The sequence below is a fragment of the Apaloderma vittatum genome, unplaced genomic scaffold (genome assembly GCF_000703405.1).
Source record: "Apaloderma vittatum isolate BGI_N311 unplaced genomic scaffold, ASM70340v1 scaffold35200, whole genome shotgun sequence".
NCBI classification, from domain to species: domain Eukaryota; kingdom Metazoa; phylum Chordata; class Aves; order Trogoniformes; family Trogonidae; genus Apaloderma; species Apaloderma vittatum.
This window is the reverse complement of record NW_009695637.1, coordinates 1-22,844: the sequence shown is the minus strand read 5'-3', so window position 1 is coordinate 22,844 and position 22,844 is coordinate 1. Positions and strand designations below refer to the sequence as shown.

At 37.6% G+C, this 22,844-nt stretch overlaps 1 protein-coding gene across 1 annotated transcript; it reads left to right on the top strand.

The window, feature by feature from the left end:
• Positions 1–819: 819 nt before the first annotated feature.
• Positions 820–16,313, top strand: LOC104275897 (protein FAM184A-like; the record flags this gene model as incomplete). The annotated part of the gene is made up of 9 exons (XM_009871986.1): positions 820–1,032; positions 2,143–2,296; positions 2,688–2,815; positions 4,351–4,535; positions 5,035–5,181; positions 8,137–8,254; positions 8,965–9,069; positions 13,796–13,998; positions 15,715–16,313. Coding segments are annotated over 9 exons (1,335 nt in total), but the record flags the coding sequence as incomplete, so codon positions are not given.
• Between the last annotated feature and the right edge of the window lie 6,531 nt (positions 16,314–22,844).

Sequence of the window (22,844 nt, the reverse complement as noted above, 5' to 3'; positions counted from 1 at the left end):
AAACCCAGGACAGATGTGAAGAGCAAAGTATAACATTATTATTAAAAGAAAACGGGGCTTTTTCAAGGAGTAGAGTGTACTCTGATATATTAAAATGCTTGTTGGGTGAAAAGCATAATTTGTAAAATCACGTATTTCTAAGAAAATGGGTATTTGTGACTTAGATTGCTTAGATCTTAGATCTTGAAAACCAACAAAAATTAAGAAACCCGCAGAGCTCCTGTATGTGGGGAAATACATCAAGTGTAACATTTTATTTGTGATGTAAAGTGGTATGCTAGCATTTCTTTTTAAATAAAAAACTACCAGTAAGACAGAACCTTATCATATCAAAAGACAAAAAAATCAATCAATCTAGATGTCATAGGTTCTCCTGGCCTATCAGCTTCAGGGTTTTCCTTACAGAATTGATGCGATGTTCCCCTGATGAATAGTTTATCTTAACAACCAAGTGTTGGATTTCAGACCTTGATAGTGTCATTTTTCATGATCTCTGTACAAAACCTAGAAATAGATTTTGATAATTTGGCCAAGAAAAGATTGTGTTATAGGTAGCACCATAGTATGAATTGACAGGTGTGATAAGCTTTATAAAACTATTTAAATGTAATTATAAATGTAATTATAAATGTAATTATTATATCTCTGAGATATAATACGAACAACAAATTTAGATGGATGACATTGCTTGTCTGTCTTTAGTTAACATTCAGAATTTCAGTTGTTTTCAGCTTTTGTTTTTGTGTTGTGGTGGGTTTTTTTCAGAGTTGATGTTAGTGTTAATGACTAATGGATCTTTGCTGTTCTGTTGTGGGTTAGATCTCCCTACTGAAGCAGAATCTGGAGATGCAGCTTTCCCAGTCACAGAGCTCTCTGCAACAGCTACAAGCCCAGTTTAGTCAGGAGCGGCAGAGGCTGACTCAGGAGATCCAGGAATTAGAAGAGGAGCATCAGCAAAGGCATAAGTCACTTCAGGAAGCCCATATCCTTGCCTTTCAAAACATGGAAGAAACAAAAGAGCAAGAACAAAAGGCACGTTCATATGGATATTCCTAATTACGTAGAGAAAGTTGCCATTTTAGCAATTTTTGTACACAGTTGGAACGAGTAAAGGAAAGTATCTGCATAAGAACTAAATTTCCTTTTCAGCTGCTTTCTTCTACTAAAACTTTTATCCAGTTAAATATGATTAGGACATATTGAAAATCATCGACAAATACTGGCATTGTTTCATGTCTTACTTTATACTCAGCCAGTATATGCATATATAGGTGTGTATACATGTAAAATTATTATCAACAGACACATTTCTTTACAGTACTTCGACATTGTTTTCCATAACATTATAGTCTAGTTTTGATTTGGAATAGGTTTCTCTATATTTTCCATTATAGTTACCAAATTTTGCTTTTGTTTTCTGATATTACCTGTCAATTGACTCCTTTTGTAATGTATTTCATATTTTTATGTTTAAAAATTGATTAAACTATGTTCTGTAGCTTGCAAGATAATTTTCATGTTCAGAACAATATCACACCCAAGATACTTTTTTCAACCTCACCTAGCTTTAAAATTGGAATCTTGGTAGTGCATGGGACTTAATAGAGGGTCTCTCTTCAGCTTTTTTTTAGGTTCATATCTAGAATGTACCTTAGCAATCGGTTTTCCCGTTGTCCCCACTTAATGTGCTTTGCTTCACATCATAGACTGGTCTTGGAGCACACGAGGTGAATTCCCTTTGTTTGCAATGGAACTAGATGTGCACCAGGAACATTGTGCTTCATACACTTCAGTAGGGAATCAACATGGGTGTCAATGGGGAGCAAGAAGCCCCAGATGTGTACTGTGTGCACTCTAGATCCATCCATGGATCTGCACTTTATCATATTGCTTCCTGTTCTACATATAGCCAAAGACTTGTTTTTCTTCTTTTTTCTAAGTGTGAGCAGAACAGATTTTTCGTAATCTTAATGTCTATCAGCCACTGACAAAAAAAGAGTAGTGGAGGGGAAAGTATGAGCAATATTTGTGGATTTTTCATAATTTCTAGAGTATGCTGATGCCTGCTTTCTTTTGCCAGTTTAATATTTCATAAATTCCCTCAGCTGGTATAGAAAAACTTTGTCAATTTTTATTATGTAGGAATTAGAAGAACGTTTACAACAGAAGCACTCGGAAGAACTTCAGGCACTGAAAGAAACACATAAACAAGCCATGGAAGGTTTCAAATTGGAGATGGAACAGGAACTTCAGACTCTACGATTTGAGCTGGAGGATGAAGGCAAAGCTATGTTAGGTATGCTAATCTTAAATTTACAAGTGGATCTAAAACCATTACTTCTAGTCATACAAATATATATTTATATATACGTATGCATGTGTGTGTTATAACACTGCAGTGTATCTCAGAGCCATTCAATGTTGACCTAGCTGTTGCTCTTAAAACCAATATAAGCTTTAACAGGTAAGCCCAAGCTGTTCACTTTTGAAAAATCTTACCCTTAAGTTTTTTTGAAAGGAGTAAGTGACCAAATTTCATAATCAAGAACATTAGAGGAAGTAACAGGAATAGAATGACAGCACAGTGCGCATTAGGTCAGCAGTACTACATGGCGTAGCTGGACTGTTAGTGTTAATTAATGTAAACGTTTGCAAAATGAACCTTTCTTTTTGTCCATGGTAACTAGCTTCCTTGCGCTCAGAGCTAAATCATCAACATGCAGCAGCGATTGACCAGCTGAGGCACAACCATCAGCAAGAACTGGTAGCTGCCAAAATGGAGCTTGAAAGAAGCATAGAACTCGGCAGGCGACAGGTAGGTGGCAATTCTGGCAACTGACTGTAAAATCACATAATTGACATTCATTTTCTCTTAGCTGGGGGCAAGAGCTCTTGTGAATAAACAACAAACATGTAGTCCTTCAAAGTCAGCCAGCACCAGCAGATCAGGCATCCTTACCAGTTTGCCTAAGCTTCCTTGCTTAGCTTTTTCTTCCTTCAACAAACTTCATTCGAAACTCAGTAACGGCTCCTGTATCGAGGCAGGAATTGTGCTCGCAGACTGTACGCTCAGAATTGTGCAGCCGTCTGGGAGCACGCTGCATTGCCCTGGGAGGAGAATGCTACTCCTTTAGTTGGACGTAGGCTTTACACAAAGCCCGTCAAAGATGAGCTTTCCTTTTTCTCTTCCTTCCTGGTTTAAAAGTGTGAGCACTTGAGGCAAAAATCTGCTGCCAGCAGTGAAGGAAAACACGCAGGATTTAGGTGGTTGTAGTTTCAGTCGTGTGTTGTTTCAACCTAGAGTGAGACACCTGAGGGAGATGTCATGAAAAAGTGATTGAATTACAAGAGCAAGCATTGGATCCAACCAAATACCGTGTACTTTTCGCCTCAGTACAATGATCTGCTGAGCACAAGCTTTAGTTGCACTGAGAACAGAGTAGTTAATTGAGTTTTCTCATATCTTTAATACAGTCTTTCTGTAGGGAAGTAGAGAGTTATTTTTAAAGATCTATTCTTAAAGATGTCCTATAAAAATTGTGCATTAGAATATATTTGTATTTCCTGGATGCATGAAGGCACAAAACACAAGTACACATAAAACTATTTTGAAATATCTGCTAATTTTCTGTCTATGCAAACTGTATTGTCATTATGCTCATTAATTGTTGTGAAACTGTAAGAAGCAGAATAGTTTACCAAAATTATTGGGATGGGTTCCAGATGAGTTTCCTACATGTTGACTTCATTGGAATTTCTTATGCAAAAAGAATGACTTTTATTGATTTATTGGACACATTATAAATATTATATAAACTATTTAACATGTGTTCTGTTGTGGGATATCTATGACCCATATATATATATATATGAGATATGAGACTTGTGAATCATAACGTCTGTCGATGGAGGGCATACATCTTCAGCTCTTTTGTCCTGTTGTATGGGGCTGTAAAGGGAAAGCCAGCGTCTGCCATTTGCTGAATAGATAGAAAATGCTAAATATCCGGCTCCCTGGTTCTTAGCGGTATCTGGGGTTTTGTTGTACGTGTGGGGGAAAGGAAAATGTGATGAGCTACACAAACTTTAACAGGCAATGATAATGTCAGGTTTTAAATTTTCTCCCAAATGGAAATTGTTCTGCATAAGTTTGATTTCTTCTTTAATTGTACTTGTACACAGTAAAAAGACACCTCAGTTTTATTTGTAATTGATATCAGCAAAAAAAAATGAAAAAAAAATCATCTGTTGAATGGAAAATTCTGCTCAGCTGTTACCTTCCAAACGCAAGTGTTGTGCTTTTGAGTGACAAATCTAAAATACTCATTGCTGCTGCTACTTATATCACAGGAGAAAGAATTTTTATGCCGAATATCAGATCTACAAGATGAACTGAGACACCGAGACCATCATATAGCTGAACTGGACAAAGAAATTCTGCATCTTCATGAAAATATAAGTGCATTGACCAAGGAATTAGAGTTCAAAGGGAAAGAAGTTCTTAGAATACGCAGTGAATCAAACCAACAGATCAGGTATGATTTTTTCCACTCTAAACTCAGATGTGCATTGTTTCACGTATTGTTTTACTCAAGAAATTCTACCATTTGCAGCTTTTAATTTAGCTTCTTAATCAAGTGCGGTTATATATCATTTTGACTTCTTTAGAAAATGTTATGTCCATTACTGGTAAAGTTAGTTAATATGACTGTACAGTTAAGTTGCATTTCAGTGGTACATTTTGGCCTATTTTAGTAGCATTTGCTCAAGTGTTGGGTTTTTGTGTTTTTTGTTTCTTATTTTTGTTTTGTTTTAAATATGTTTATTTTAAAAAGCATTAAAGGAGATGTATTTTCCATGAAATAAGCTGGAAGATTGGTGGACAGTTAAGTAGTGGGTTTTGATGAATCAATAATTCCTTCTGTGTTGTCTGATATTGTGTAAAAGCCATTAGAAGCATGGCAGAAAATCATGATGAACAAACCAGTCTGATTTTAGAATAACTCTTCTTTTAACAAAAAATAAATTAAACAGGATGCATGAGCAAGATTTAAGCAAGAAACATGAGAAAGAGCTGGATGTCTTGACAGCAGATCACATCAGAGAGAAACAAAGCATGCTGGCAGATTTTAATAAGACCCAAGAGCTGCTCAAGGAAATTAATTCAGCTTTACAAATTTCGTAAGTTTTGTTGCATTAAAAAAATCTGTATGTAGCTGCGTTTGAGTGAATACTTTATTCTGGTGTCCATACGTTGCTGAAGATACTGCACACCTTTATCTCTGCAAAAACCTCAGTCAAGTATGGGGCCTAATCCTGCATCCTTTAGGCAACATAATTCTGTAAGCTTCAGGGGAATTTAATGAGATAAATTGTAGGGATTTGAGACTAAAATATTTCAAATAGGAAAAATATTAAATCTTAGAAAAATGGAGAAATCATTATTTCAGATGTTTTCTTCTTTAATTCATCTTTTTTGAGAACACAGGAGTTTCTTCCTGTCCGGTCCCCATGTGTTGCCTGATCTAGTCAAGAGGTGGCGTCCCTGGTGGCAGGGAGGCTGGATTAAAATGATCTCTAAGGTCCCTTCCTGCTTAGGCCATTCTATGATTCTATGATTCAAGTTTATCAAGAGTACAATATTTGCTGTTAAGAAGTCTGTTTATAGCACGAGTGCCGCGCACACTTTCAGGTTTGCCAACGTAAGGAAAATCAGTGTCTGAAATGGATTATATGAGCATAAGAATAACAGAATACTTAGTGTGTCTGAGTGTCAAAATGCCACCTGGGGTTAGACCACCTCTGGGCAGAAGTGGTGTAGTGGTGTGTTGTCTCGTCGGTGTTTTCCTGTCTTCCACAGCCTTCATTTTTTGTCTCTGAGATGTGACCCCTTTGGCCAGGGTTTCTGGCTGAGGTTTCACAATACACCGAGGGCTTCGTGATGCAAAGTTGTCACAGGGGGGATTTGTATTTGCAGCACAATAGATGTATGGCAAAGAAAGAAAAATGGTTCTAACTATATGATAGACATTTTTAAAGTAAATATCAAAGATAGACAATAAAGCCCCAATGCATCTAATTCTTGATCATGAATATTTAGAAATTGTCTTTGAATAAGATGGGTATAAAATTCTAATTCCTACTCTTTTGTAATTGTCCACATGCACACTCTGGTGTCCTGATAAATGTGGTAATTTGCCATTCAGTAAACTAGGTGAAAAGCACCTCCTGTTTCCTGCATTTATCTTGTGTGAGAAGCATGCCTATGAGCTGCCACCAGAACTGGGTTTTAGAATTTTTTACCCTAACTTATTCTCCCATGAAGCTGTTGGTTTTTCAGTGTCCTGAAATCTTCTGAATTTACTTGGTTCCTCTACTCCTGGTTCTTGCTAACTTAGCTGTGAGGAAGCAGCCACTGGCAAACAGTAGCCAGAGTGCTCTGACCTGGCTTTCACTGTATTATCTGTCTCTACTTACACTGAAGCAAGGAGCTGTCAAAAGGGATTTAAAAAAAAAAACAAACACCCCAAAACCAGAAGAATTTTATGCAGCTATTTCTTAAGTAACTGTTTCCAAGTCTGGCCTCACATAAAGCATGTTTGTAAAAGGGAGAATCTATCTTACAGTAATTGAGAATGGGTATCAATAATTAGGCTCTACAACTAGTCTTTAAATTACATTTTATCTCTTTGAAACACACACAAAAAAAGCAGTTCCTTGAAATATATGAAAATAAAATGACAGCTGTGTGTAACTCTGTACTGTACTAAGGGGTTCTGTATACAATAGCTTAACCCAGCATAAAATGTGTACACAAAAATTAGGCCAGCTGAGCATATTTCTGTTCTGCTGAGTCAAATGCCTTTTCTGCAAATAAAAACAGTCATGTTATTCACATTCATAACGTTTTATGTAAATACATTATATAATCTCCTTAGATTATACAGGTTATTTGAAGGTTATAAATGTAATTTAATAGGAACCATTTTTTCAGTTGCAAGTCTAAGTAAAAGGTCACAGAGCTGCTCCTGAAGGGAAAATATCCATCTAAAGTGAGAAATCTTGTCTACTTCAGGTGTCCTCCTGTAGAGTTAAGTTTGAGCTGACTTTGACACCTTAAATTCAGAGATTTTTCTCAGGGCTTGTTTGTTGTTTTTTTAATTTTTTTTCATTAAGTTTGTTAAACTTCATGAGGATTATATTAATGTTTCAAAGAAACACAGCCATTTGAAATTGTCCTGTCTTCAAAACTTGTTAAGAAGAAACAATTCCTCTCTCAGTTGGCTTATTTCACTTCTCTCCTTTAATGCTTTCCCACCAGGCACTTCAAATTTCCTCCTATTTTTTTCCAATGTTTATAAATTGTTACATATCTCTTAATCCAGATATCCTAATATCCAAGTGTTATTGCTTTTCTTTTGCAGCTCATTCCTCTCTTTCATCTCTGATGATACTAAGTTGCTTTTGTGGAGATGAATTAGTTACCTGTTAGTCTTCACTGTTCTTGGATATCTTTGTTGCAGTATTTTCCACATGAACTGAGGAAGATGGTGCCAGCCTTTTCTGTCTCTCCAGTTTCTCCAGTATCATGCATCTTTATTCAGAGTAGTCATCTACAAAAATAATGACAGTTTGTTTTCCTCATCAAGAAAGTGACTTGCCAACTTCAAAAATTTACCTTAATGTTAACTATAATGCAATGTACTCCCTGTATTTTACATAAGAATCAATCCTAGCTATATCTTCTCTAATTCTCCTGTACATGTGGTGGTTTCAAATGCCTTATTTTCAGCCTGACTTCCTAGAGGCTTTTTTGCAAACACCTGGTACTGAATACACGAGAAGGATATAATTTTTTAAAAATTTTGTCCAGATTATTAGTTCCTGGAGCAAAGGTTATGGTTATTGTTGTGGTGGGTTTTGATTTTTTTTTTTTGTTGAGTTTTCTTGGGTTTTGTGTTTTGAACTAGCTAAAGCTGAATGGTAACATAGAAATTAATTTACTTCAGGGTGGTAAGACAGTCATCTTCTGTTTTTACTCCTTGAACTCTCTTTTGTACTAATCAAAGATATGACTAATCACTCATCATTTAACACTGGATCAGGCTAAAGGGAGTATTCTTCTTTCCTATAAAGTTTAGAAGAAATGGAAGAAAAATATAAAAACAGAGAATCAAGACCAGAAGACTTGCAACTTATCTCAGAACTGAAAGACCTAATTGCAGAGCGGGACCAACTCATAAAGAAATTGATTGTAAGACTTTTATGCTCTCTTGGTTTAATATCTTGACAGATACAAAAGTTAATCTAATTCAAAGTGTTTGAAATGTATTTAAAGAACCAATCCTGGTAGCATGTTACTCATATTCTTCAACGCATTATTCCCGTGGTTCCAATGTCTCATAATAGTAAAACTAATTAGATACAGAGAGTGCTGCACAATCAAGCATAATACATTATTAAAAAAATATTTCAGTATGACCTTGATCAGACATCTCCTATCTCCAATCCTGGAATAAGCCAGCCATGTAAGCCATATCAGAAACAGTCTCTGCTGTGATATTTCTAAGACCAATTTCCTGATCCACTGAGCTTCAGAGCAGAACACGCTGAATAAGATTAGTCTGATTAGATCCTTATTCAGAAGCAAGGAGTAATGAGCAAATTCAAGTTAATTAGAGATCACAATTTAACTACACTGAGTCTTTCCCAGTGCATAATCCATTAGGCTCTGCTTACTCTTGGGAGCATAGAACTGCAACAGAACTGCATAAATAGAAATTATTTAGATTATAACATATAGTAATATACAAAACGTATTAAATTTTAAATGCAGCTTTTTAGAATTACCAGTTTCTTTAAAAATATAAACATAGATTTATTTGAGATCATTTTATAGGCAGATTTGGCCACTAACTCACTGAAAATGCCTAAAAAGAAGTTTCTATTTGTTCTTCTTTTTAGGAGGACAAAAAGTTCTATCAGCTGGAGCTAGTTAACAGGGAGACTAACTACAACAAAATGTTTAATGCAAGCCCTAATGTTGGTGTTATTAATCCATTGGTGAAGGTATGTTCCATGGACTTCATTGCTAAAGTGAAGAATAAGAAATATAAAGTTAGGATATATTAAAAAAAGAAATATATGTGTATGTGTGTGTGCCTGCGTGTATACATATATCACTCTTAAAAGACATGTTCAAAACAAGGAACATAGTTTTCCATTTGTCTGCTTATTTTTGTGTAGGTTTGTTTCTTTTGTGTTGTTGAGAGATCCACTGATATTGTTGCCCTTGTTTGCTAGACATGCATGACATAAAACACAGTTCCTCTAAGTAGGAAAACTGCAAAATAAAACCAGAAAAGCGACAGAAAGGCAACAGAGGGCAGGGCTCTATCATATAATAGAGAACAATGACACCCGTAACCAGTTTTAGTTTCACAATTTTTTTTTGTTATTTTGGAAAGTGCAAGGGAAATTTCATTTTTCAGGTGGTACTCAGGGTGGAAAAGCATTAGAAAGAGGGAGAGGGGACACTGAAGGAATAAGGGTAAAAAGGGGACGGGGTCCAGCCCTATTTAATATATTCGTAAGTGACCTGGACAAAAGGACAGAGTAAGTTTACGGATGATACAGAACTGGGTGCCGTGGCTGACACACCAGAAGGCTGTGCTGCCATCCAGTGTGACCTGGATGGGCTGGAGAGTTGGATGGGAAGAAACTTAATGAAATTCAATAAGGGCAGGTGCAGAGTATTGCATCTCGGGAGGAACAAGCTCATATATTGGTACAGGTTGAGCGCTGACCTGCTGGAAAGCAGCTCTGGGGAAAAGGACCTGGGAGTCCTGGTGAACAAGAGGCTGACCATGAGCCAACAACGTACCCTCGCGGCCAAGAAGGTTAATTGCATCCTGGGGTGCATCCAGAAGAGTGTGACCAGCAGGTCGAGGGAGGTTCTCCTCCTTCTCTACTCTGCCCTGGTGGATGATACAGAACTGGGTGCCGTGGCTGACACACCAGAAGGCTGTGCTGCCATCCAGTGTGACCTGGATGGGCTGGAGAGTTGGATGGGAAGAAACTTAATGAAATTCAATAAGGGCAGGTGCAGAGTATTGCATCTCGGGAGGAACAAGCTCATATATTGGCACAGGTTGAGCGCTGACCTGCTGGAAAGCAGCTCTGGGGAAAAGGACCTGGGAGTCCTGGTGAACAAGAGGCTGACCATGAGCCAACAACGTACCCTCGCGGCCAAGAAGGTTAATTGCATCCTGGGGTGCATCCAGAAGAGTGTGACCAGCAGGTCGAGGGAGGTTCTCCTCCTTCTCTACTCTGCCCTGGTGAGGCCATATCTGGAATACTGTGTCCAGTTCGGGCTCCCCAGTTCAAGAAGTACAGGGAACTGGTGGAGATAGTCCAGCACAAGGCCACTAAGATGATTGAGGGGCTGAAGTATCTACCATAAAGGGTAGAGAGCAGCTGCCATAAAGGCTGAGCGAGTTGGGTCTGTTTAGCTTGAAGAAGAAGAGGCTGAGGAGAGATCTCATCAGTGCTTATAAATATCCAAAGGGCAGATGTCAGGAAGACGGGGCCAGACTCTTCTCAGTGGTGTCCAGGGACAGGACAAGGGGCAATGGTCACAAACTGGAAAACAGGACATTCAGCTTAAACATAGTCCCTTCCAACCCCTACCATTTGGTGATTCTGTGAAGAGTAAGAGCAGGGCATAGAATGAGTCCGAATGGAGAAAGACAGAGTAATACTGGACAATTGGAGTGACAAGGCAGGTATGGACTGCGGGGGTAGGAGGAGACAGAAGTCAGTCTCTAGTCTTCTTCTTCTCAGTTATTGTCACCTCCAATATGAGTGGAAACACTTCAGTAGCAACCTTTTCCAGTTCTCTTCATCTTGCTCAATAGCAGCCAATGAAGGCTACTGTACAAGCTGGCTTAGTAGCCTCCCCGTCACTTGAAAAGCCAGCAGCATTCCTCCATGAGGAATGTGACTGCACGGTGGTAGGGTACCTTAATACTATTTCTTTTCACTACCTCAGGAGTAAGAATGAGTCCTCTGACATTTCCTTCCTCCTTGTGATAACCCATAGGTTATTTCACCTGCATGGAAAGGGAAGAGATTTGTCCCAGCTGTAGAAGCAGAAGAACTCGGGAAGGTTCTGAAGCAGAGGGGAACCCAAGGGGCACAACATGAGCAGCTCAGATGCCCGAGAGCTTCAGTGATCAAGGTTGAGGCTCTGTTATTTAAAAGGAGGTCTGGCTCCGTTAATTGAGACCATGTTGTGTTGTTCAGCTAAGCCTTATTGTAGTTTCATGTCAGATCAGTGTTTTTCCCACTTCTGCACAAACTCGAGAATTGTCAATATTCTACAGTTTCCAGGAGTCCAGCAGTTCCCACAAGCTTATCCAGAGGTGCCCAACTTTTATGCATAACTGCATAAAAGAACTTTGTTTGGGCCCAGTAGAGATAATACCAGGACTGCCAGATACAATTTGAATGCTTTGGTTTTATGTGAAAAAGGTTGTTCGAAGATTTTGGAAGTTTGTCTGAACCACTCATTTATAAAGATGTGAAATGTAACCATCAAGTATAGAAGCTCATGTTTTGTGTGAAATCTGAAGTGTTTGGGAGAACTTCAACATCAGATTTCCATAGTGATAATTCATATAATTTTATAATATGCTTCTATCACTTCAAACTGTTTAGACTTTAAAACTGTCTTGTATGCCAGAACATTCTGATCCCTCATTTCATGAGTTGTGGACTATGTCACGTACCGTATTGTTGGAGAATGAATTGCAAAGAAACTGAAAATCTCATTCTCATTCTCCTCTATCTTTTATTAAAAAAAAAGACAAAATTTATAGGTTACTACATGCTTTGCATATTAATGCAAGATGACAGCCATTGCAGTATGTATTACAGCATCTCTAATTTATGCAATGGATCTGATTAATATTGATTTTTATATCTGAAATTTCTTAATACTTTGCATGAATTTCATGGAAACAATACACACAATTTTGTCTCTGCAGATTTGACTGCTTCAGAATCATAGATTGTCTTACAGAAAGACATAAACTCTAGTATTTTTCTAAGCATTTGTGTGGATAACATACATTTTCCAGAAATAAGCCAGCTGTGAAGCACACAGATTTCACTACACACCATTTTTACAGCATTTATTACCTTGCGGATATACTTTACATATGGTCGGTTACTTTTACCAAACCATTTCTTCCACTATAAAGTTATTTCTTGCTCCTTCAGCAGAAGTAATGAAATGTATTGGATCATCTTAGTTTAATCCTTTGCAGCTAATGATCTTTCACTGGGATGCTTAAAAAAAAAACCACTTTTTTTTTTCTATTAGAGCTTTCTGTTAAATCATTGGGTATTTTTTAATTGACAAACGCATCCACCAGCGTGGCTATAATTAGTAACATTTGCACCTTCCAACCCTGGAGAGGTCAGGCGCTGAAAGCAAAGCTAGCAGAGAGCTACAGCTAGAAAAGTACAAACAAAAGGACTCTCTATGTCTCTGTTTAAGCTCATGCCCACCCTCAAATAGAGCAGCTCTTCTGTTTCTAGGGGAATTCTCCTGGAAAATGTGATATAGAAACAACATGAGATTCCACTTGTCTTTCACTTTATTTAGTTCAAATTTGTGTACTTCAGAAAGCCCCTAAGAGGTTTTTCTCCTAGCTGCTTTGCTGGGGTTGCGTATATGTAATTGAATGAAAGTATTTATTATATATTCAAATAATACATAATTCATGAGAATAAATGAATCCATTCATTCAAAAATCCTATTTTTGGAAATCAGGCTTTTTTAATATTAATATTTTATTGTGGACATGGAATATTTGGTAGAAGTAAGAAAATACACATGGCATCCTGTCACACAGCTATATTAAAAAAGCTATAGATTTATTTAAAGCATCCTTCTACATTAAAGTATCTATAGAAGTAGAGAGGATAAATACTGATTCCTTTGTATGATATGTTACGGAAGAAAACTAGTGACATAAAAATAAAATTCTTCAGTATTTTGACTCCCTTGAAATAATATCAGGAGTATTAAGAAAAATGTTCAGTTGTGCCATCTGGTGTCTAGAAGTGGGAGCCGTATTAGCATTAGAAGCCTGGTCTTTTCCTTGTTCAAGAAACTTAACTCCTTTGCTGTAATCTTTTTATATTTTCTTCGGTTTTTTATCTTATTATTAGCGTTGCTGTAATGTTTCCTAACTATGAGGGTGTAATTGCTTTAAATGTAGCTGCATTTCTAGGTTCCATGTTCCAGTGACCAAAATGTGCCTCAGTGATGGGGTGAAACCTGTTGGAGAGATTCACTTTTTCCATCATTGTAATTTGCTGTAATTACAGTGGACAGCAGAGCTGTTTCACTAATATCAAGAAAGGATTTAACTAACCATGAAAGATTTGGAAGACTAAATGACAATTTTGTGGAAAACTTCCTATTTCCAATGTCTTAAACAGGGGAAAATGTTATTATATTGGAAAATCTCATATACATGATTATTACATTAAGTCTTAGTAACTTAATCACCTTGATCAAACTTTTGATTTTTCTGCGAAACGTTCAGGGCTGGTCAAAGCAAATACTAAGATTACAATTGAAAAAATCCCGCACCAGCCTGTCCCAATTGCTCTCCTTCAACAACAACCCCAAACCCACCATCAGTGAGACTTTTCGATTTGCAAATTTCCTCATCTGTCCTGGTGCAAGAAGCCTTCCTTACATTTGTTATTTTTAATGCAGCAAAAGAAGAAGAACGATAAATCAACAAACAGGTTTGTGAGTGTCCCCAATCTAAGTGCTCTGGAATCTAGCGGAGTGGTGGGCAATGGACATCCTAACCGCCTGGACCCCATTCCCAACTCACCCATCCACGATATTGAGTTCAACAGCAGCAAACCACTACCACAGCCAGTGCCACCCAAAGAGCCCAAGACGTTTTTGAGGTGAGCACTGCCTCACCAATCTTTTTTTTTTTTTTTGCTTAACTCAGGAAAATTTTCCATCCTTATTGAGCTGAATCCCATTTGCTTTATGAACTTTTCAGAGGTACAAGTACTCTTGTGGCATTTTCAATTTTTGCATTATATTTGTAACCTCTTTATAGTATTCCTTTTTATCGTAGCTCTTGTTGAAATGTGAGTATTCTCTCACTTTTCCGTAAGTCTTGAACTTTGAAAACCTCTTCAGATATTTTAACGGAATTCATGTGCTTCCAATTGTTTACATATACGAACAATTGTTTATAATGTTTGTGTTAGTTACTAATTGTCATTTGGGAATTGACACTAGCACAGAATTCCTTTTATCCAGTATTACGTGATAATGGTTTTTACGTAAGAAAACTATTTTCTGTGCTACGTGAACGTTCTGTGTTTCCCCTTTCCTCACCTATATCCAGTTGTTTCATAGGAGTAATCCTACTACAGCAACAGGCAATGTGCAGGCTTGGGTGCTTAATGCTGACCTTCCAGTAATATCCAACCCAGCATTAAAGTCTCAAGTAATTCTCTCCCCAAATAATACAGTGAATTGACTAACTTGAAAATGGCATTTGAGAGGCAGGATTTTAATCTTTTGACTTTATGTGCCTACATATTAAATGCACTGCAGCGCTGTGCTCTATTTGGTAGGTGCTGATTTCGTACCTCTAAGTCGGCAACTTAAGTTGTGTAGTTACTGGTCCCACAGTTGGTTGTTTACTCTCTCCTTGGGTTTAATGCAAAAGACCACATACCTAGGCACTGCTAATTATAAAAGGAAACAAACAGTAAAACCTAAAATAGACAAGGGAAAACAATCTATCTTGAGAAAGTAATCTCTTTATGAAAAAAATACTGTTGCTTATTTTTTCCTGTGCATGCAATGTGCATGAGAATGCGTGTGCATGAACTCGTGGACTGTGATGCAGGAGTTCCTATTCCAAATTGTGCTCATTATTATCCAGTAATACAGTAGAGATTATTTTATTACTGATCTTTGGTGGTAAAGGAAGGTAACTGTGTCATTAAATTATTCTCTCTTGCTCATTTTGTGAGAATTTTAAGTGGTCAAGGGGGAACCGAATCTTGTTAGAAGTGCAGTAGTTTCTTTTTTTCCTAATACATTAGCATATTTTAAATGTGTGCATGAATTGCAGTGCAAGTGATATTTGTGATTGGTGTTAAGTATTGAAATAGTGTGTATTTTTGTTCAGTTGCCAGTCTGTGTGAGCACATGTCTACAAATATGATGCTCGCATCATATTTTTGAAAATTAACTTTACTACAGGAAAAGGATGCTAAAAGAGGACCCTCTACAGGCACGCTTTTCCAAGAAAAACCTTTTTATTCTTCCTGAAAAGCTGCAACTGTTTCTGAGGTTTTAAATTAAGTTTTCCAAAATATTATTTGCTCGCCCTGTAATGTGGCTTCTGAACTGACTTGTTCGTGCTGCTGATGCTCTCCAATGGAGTGGATGATCACAGACTCGGTAGGGAGACACTGAACCATGTCCTGAGGCACACGGAGAACTAACCCATGGAAAACCAGACTGTGTTCTTGACTGAATATTCTCTGTGCTTTTTTTTTTGCTTTTTTTCTCTCCTAACATTTGTACTTTTTCTGTTGTAGTTGTGGGATAATTGTGTTGTGTTTTTTTTTTTTTCCTTTCTGTGAATTTAGCCCTCCTCAGAGTGATGCTTCACCAGTGGCTTCACCAGATCCACAACGCCAGGAGTGGCTTGCCCGGTACTTCACGTTCTGAGAGACGATTAGTTTTTGTGGCACAGCGTAATGTGGACTGTTTTATAAGAGCATGACCTTAAGTAAACCCTCATGTGAACAAGCTTTCCTGTAATTTGTCAAACACTGTGAATGAGAAAGTATTTGTCTTTCTGATTTGAAACGGCACTGTATTTCATGTTATATTTGTTGGAATCACTTGCCATGGTACTACTATATAATGTGTGTAATTCTAACTATTATTTTTATTTATAATGGAAGAACTTTAAACTTTGTAATTACTACATAATAAATTTTGGTAGAACAAACATAATGCTTTCCCCCTTTTTCCTATAAATGTGTTTTCTTTGATTTCAGATAAGGCTCTTCCCCAAAAAATAACGTAATTGCATGGTTACTATAAATACAATTTAAATTGTAAAAGGAAAAAGTATATATTACTCTCTCTCAAGTTTGGGCAGGATGTGCTTAATGCATCCCAGTTCTATTCTGTTACTTGGTGGCAGTTTAAAAACTGTCTCTTTCTAACATTTAAAAGGAAGAATGTGAAATCATAGAATCATGGAATCATAGAATGACCTAGGCTGGAAGGGACCTTAGAGATCATCTAGTCCAACCTCCCTGTCATGGGCAGGGACGCCACCTCTCGACTAGACCAGGCAACACATGGGAAATAAATCAAAATGAGTGTAGCTGCTGGCTTTCAGAGCAGAGTCACTTTTGAGAAGAGGATGAAAAAAGCCACGAGCCAGGAGCTGTTAGTTGGGGAAGGTGGGATGACTCCTTACCTGTTGCTCATGAGACTTTGCCATCTGGTTATAATCAAACTTTTCATCACTGAATTTAAGCAGAAACTGTTCCCACAATTTACATATTTCTATTACGAATATTACCAAAACAAATGTTTGAAACACTGAGAATACTGTACTAAGTACCTCTGCATAAATAAAGAATCTACATTTTGAGTATATAGTCCATCTTTGGATAAAATTCATGTCTGAAATGAAAAAGAAAACAAAACCAAAACCATCAAAAAAACACCACCCAACTTTTCCCATTTATACATACTATGGATACAGATCTTTCATTGAAGCTTAATTACCTTTCCTTGTCTATATTAAAGTTTTTTTCTTCAACTGATATATGAAAATGTTTTCTCTGCTAGTGAGCATGATTCTCCAGTCTACACCATTTATGATGCCAGTGTCGCTCAAGCAATTTGCTGCAGCATTTAGAAAACTAGAGCTTATTGTCTTTTTGTATATTTTTTCATTCAAAGATTACCACAAAGTAACTCACACTGGTAGTCTCAGGGAGAAAATTGTTTCTTTGTTTTATGAATGTATTTTTAAGCTGATTCTCTTTTAAAAGCAGGAAAAAATGTTTGAGTTATTTGAATAAGGTCTTAGTTAGCATATACAAAGGTCTTGGACTTTAATATTTCATCTGAAGCCCTAACCAGATCCTTTTTTCGCTATATGCACAAAGGTAAATATCCAGATGAAGATACTTGCTAATTGCAATGAGTTTTGTATGTAGTATATGTATAAATGAAAAATTTGTATGTTTTCATATAAACAATAGAAAATCTTCTAAATGAACATTTTAAAACTTCTATCTTACAATTCAGCTTGAAAACTCCACTGAAAGCTGTATTCTGGTGATGCTACCGTGGATTAAAGATGTATAGAGCAGATTTTCTGTAGCTGGGGGACTCAACTGTAGGTATATGCAACTTTTTAATTTTAGAAGAAAGCCATATTGGGCAAAATGTCAGATTTCTTGGCTGTTACCCAAAATAAAATACACTAGCTCATTTTGTTATAATGTTCTGAAGTGAGTGTTGCGTATTTTTTCTTGCATGCTTTGCAAGGGCTCAGCCTTTTTTCTCCTATCCTCCACTTCATTTGTACATTCCTACATTTTTATATATGGAATTAATCACTGATCAGTAATTGGAAAGTGATAATACTGGCATTTACCTATTCAGTAAAAAGTATTCCCACTGTTTTTTGGCTAGTAGGCATTTGTTTTTTGAAAGGGAGAAGAAGGTAAATAAGTATTCAGTTGTCATACAGCTGCGGTCAGGAGCTGTTTCATTAATGAATCAGTCTCTTAAAAACAAAAAACCAAAACTGAGACAGCAATAGCCCAAAACCAACCTGAAGAAACTAGTATAAAAATTATTTTCTATCAAATGGCACTGAGAACTCTGTAAAATGTATTCCTAAAAAAAGTTAATATCTAGCATTGGAGATTAATACAGGAACTTGTGTTTCCATAATGCCACTGTGTTCCTGATCGCTGCAGTATCTGGTATTCTGAAAAAAACGCTAGAAGTGCATTTTCATGAGTCCAGTTGTGCAGAGTTCTGCAAAGTCTCTGCTCTCACACAGGTGTGCAGTCTTTCCTGGCTGAACTGACAGGTTCGAGTAAGGAGGTGCAGAATTACTCTGAAGTTATGTTATTTACAACGATGGGAAAATCTGTTGGCTCTCAGGAGCTCGTTCTCTGCACTCTGACAAATTAAATGTCACTGTCAGTCCCTAGCGTTACTAATTCCCTCGATCCTTTAGTTTTATTCAAGAAGAACAACAAAAAGTCAAAGCACAAACAATAAAGAATATAGTGTTTTGATCCCTACTGTGTTTTCCTCTGGAAGAAAGAACAGGGTATACTTAATAGCGGGGGCAAAATGCAGAAGATTCCTACATTTCCTCAGAACATCATCAAAATAATCAGTCGCAGGACCGGGTTCAGCTCCTGGGTCTGGATTGCTTTGTTTACCTCTGGGATAAGAGTTTGACTGCCAGTGAATTTGCCAGGTTTGCAGAACAGCGCTGTAGCCGACCCATCCAACATGATCTCATAGCAAAGGGAAGAATTACGTCCCGAGAACTGTGTGGCTTTTTATCTGCAGAAGGAATTGTATCCAGAAGGTATACTTGGAAAAAACAAAACCCAGGATGACTGCAAACCAAGCTGCAATCAGTGCCAGCGTAGAAATTGCTTTGTCCATTTGACTCCTTCCTTTTACATTTTTTGAGTTACTTCAGCATATGTATACTGTATTTACCTGATACTTCAAGGAAGATACTAGTCCTATGAGAAGTATTGGCAATAAATTACATGGGTCAGGTCAATATTATAGAATTTTAAACATTCTAATATAGTCTAAATAAATTTTCATGACAGTTTCTCTCATGATCTGTTATTCCAGAAGAAAAACCTTGGATTATTTTCTAACAGTTTTGAGTAGTTTCATGTGTACACATTTAAATTAAAATTAAATGTCTTAGGTTGGTAATCTTTGATCACTTTAAAGAGTAAGAATAGCTGTGTGTTACAAAACCAGAGAATATATAATACCTTTTTTTTTAGTATATAACTATAATCTTTTATTCCTAAATGTTTTATATAGTGCTGCAAGAATCTTTGTTTACATTCTTAAAGCAGAATATTTTTTTTTTGCACCTGCCGTAGGGAGTCTCTGGAACTAAACTTTCCTGGTTTTTTGAGACTAGAAAACTGTTTCCACAAGGAAAATAATGAGTTGTGCTTCAAAACTGAAAGCAACAGTCTCCTCGGGGAAAAATGCTGCCGTTCCTGTAGCTGAACACAGAGGGATTCTGAACTACAGCCCGTCGTGCAGCACTTGCCTTTCTGGTAGGGCAGCTGAAAAAAAAATGATGCCAGTAACCATAGCTAGAAAATCCCAATATTAACTTTTGACTAGTAGTCATTCATTTTTTTCCAGTTCTAAGTCTTACTCTGAAACTCTATTTAAAAACTGTACGACATAAGGAAATCCTAATGAATATCAGGAGACTTCACTCATAATATTAAAAATCAGACCTGCTCATGGTGTCAGAGCAATCTCTTGCTTGCTTGAGGTTTAAGTTATATGTGAATTTTCCTACATGATCCCCATGCTATCCACAGGTAAATTTCACTAATTTGGCACTGAGGAAATTAGACTCTCTCAAGTTTTCCTCTTTTGCTGTAATTTACTTTCCTTAGAAGGAAAAAGACTGAGTCACATCACTTAAGAAAACGGTGATCTCCAACCTCCTCTGGAGTCCACAGGCAGCTTCAAGGGTGAATCAGCCCACTTCTGCATTAAGAACTGTAGAGCAACAGAAACATAAGTGCCTCCATTGACTAAATTTAGGTGCGAGGAACTCTATTATTTTGGCTTGTAATTTTTTTAACCAACTTAGGCAAAAAATACAACGGCTTTGAAAGATGCGAACTGGGAGCTATGTTGCTTTTTTCCTGGTATGTTGAATATAGTCCAATACAGTACTGGTACTCTTGTTCCTAGGCAAATGCTAAACCTTTCTGTACTATAATGAAGGCAAAACTCTGATTCCTAGTACTGTTATTTAGCTACTTTTGGGTGTTGAGCATTATATCAAGTTTTCCTCTTTTGCTGTAATTTACTTTCCTTAGAAGGAAAAAGACTGAGTCACATCACTTAAGAAAACTGATTATATCAGTTTCATTTATGTATACATTCCGTGCCAAAACCTTTAAATGGAAATAGGACTGGTTTCCATGTGCAGTTATATACAGAAATCAGCTTGCAGTTCTAAAGCTAATTTACTTCTCAGTATATTTCGGTCATACGCTTTGGTCAGCCACTTCTTTAGACATGCTACAGTAATTGGAAGTACCTGTGGACAGTACTGGGATCGTGTAACAAAACCAGGCAGCCAAGCAGAAATTGAACTTTTCCTCTTCAGCCTGACCGACTGCTGAACTCCATTTCTCTTATAGTAGAACTTGCTACTGGCTGAACTCAACATTGGGCTCTTCTATTGCATAACTGTGTTAGCATTTATCATTTTCAAGCACATACACAATTAGACAACTCAAGCTTTGCTGACTGCACAAATTGCTCTGCAAGTTCCCAGGTTAACAATGGGATCTATGAGGTGAACTGTGATCCACTTTGGAGTCCTGCAACATCTTAAGGGTGAGTTTATAATTAATTGCCTGTCACTAAGGCAACTCAGTTATTTTCAAAGTTAAGCATGGTTCAGGCGCCTGGTTGCAGTCAACAGCTGGATGAACACAAGGAGCAGCAGCTGAGTCCAGCAGCACTGAGAGCAATGTTGCTATGGAACTAGAAGAACCAAGCTTAAGAAAATAAAAGCATAATTCAATAATGACTACCAAAATCTGGCTTCATTATGACAGCGACTACTCTTGGAAATCAACAGGCATTCAATGTTCAACCTTACGAGACGAAGAGAAATGTTTAGAGAGCAGCTGAGTCTTTACCTGGAACTACATCCACATAACTTTGGCTGTAACTCGTGAGCGCAGTGGCCGGGCACACAGGGAACGAGCACAGCACACCTTGGGCCATCACCGCCTTAGGGCAGGGGCTGAAGCCTGAGTTTTGTGGTCACGTGAACGTTCAACCATGTTCACGCTGCTTAGTCTAAATCTTTACCTGAACTGTGGGATCCACCAGCCCTTCTGGGCACTGGTGCAGCCTTGCCGGCACCGTCCCAGTTGTGCGCTGGAGCGGGACATGTCCCAGCCATCCCCAGCCAGCACACGCTATATTCTCTAAAACTGAAAAACAGAGAAGTTTTTAGTCTTTGTCTTTTTCTTCATAACCATGCAAGATTGTCAAAAGTGAACTCAAAGTGAAAGTAGTAGTATTGACTTACGTAAGAGAGCCATTCAAAGAGGAAAGCAGGGACGAGCCAGGAAAGTGTGAGCGCAGGACAAGACACTATTTCAGGCTCGTAACTGCCGGCCCTGTCTCCATCCACTTCTTTGAGACAATTCCATTCTCTTATTCCATGCTGCACCATGATTTCAAAAGGGTCTACCTTGTGCATTTTCAAATAGGCATCATGTATTTTTTCGTGACTTCTTGTTGAGTAAACAATTCTTCATTACTCGGCTAAGCACGTAACTGTTGATAGTTATTATAATAATAGAATTATACCTACTAGTTTTTTTCTTGTAGGAACCACTGCCTAACTGCAACCTTTACACACCAGTATCAGTTACTTGATCTGTAGTTATAATTAGCTGCTCCAGTTGCAGGCTGCTGTATTCTTTTTCATCCTGTTGCTCCAGTTGTTTGGACCATAAAACAGAAGACTCCGAGGAAACACAGAGCGACACCGCCAGGAAATCACAAAGATTACAGCTCTGCCATAACAGAAGCCAGGTAACTGTGCTGATCTAACAAATGTGTAGAAATAGCCACATCATATCATTAGAAAAAAAAACGGCCTGGTTTTGTACCTTGCAAGACAGCACCGTAAACCGAGTAAAGGTTGACACTGAAAGCACATTGCAACGACGGGATTTGCTGGACACTCTGCTCAGGGTAATCTGTACCAGAAATAGTTTTAAATTTTCACAGTGATCACTTTACATATTAGGTGCAGCTTTCAGCAGTGCTTTTGCAAGCCATATCCATTTAACTGCTTACACCATTTTATAAAGCAAAACATGTCTAGGAGTTAAAATGTTTCCTCTTTATAACCCCCTGAAGCAGTCTTAGGCTTTTGCTGTAAAGACTGTTTCCTTCAGATGAGGAATGAGGCAACATCTACAAACACTCTGAAGAAGTTTGTATTTGCAAACAATGCAGGGCAGATAACTGAAGTTCCATCCACTGATTTACCAGACAGAAGTCATATGAAGGAATCCTCTTCTGATAGTTTGTGGAGTAGCAATTCAGAGAAATATGATCTGTGATTTAAAGCACCCACGGTTCCACCCAAGAAGCTTGTGCCCAAATATTCCAAGACCCTTCCCTTCTCTGCTGGCTGAACGTTCCTCCTTGGATCAACGCGCAGGTAGCGAGATACTCAATAGAGTTAACAGAGGTAAAGTAACCACTGTAGCTTTCTTAATAATTAAGATTTATAGATTTATATATGACTGTGGAAAAAAAAAGACATTCAAATTATCTTAATTAAGGCAGGTAAGGCAGTTACTTAACATACTGAGGCCATACATACCATAACCAGAAAATAAGGGATTTAAAGGATATTTTTTGTGTTTGAAAAGCACTGATTTTCCCTGCCACAAAC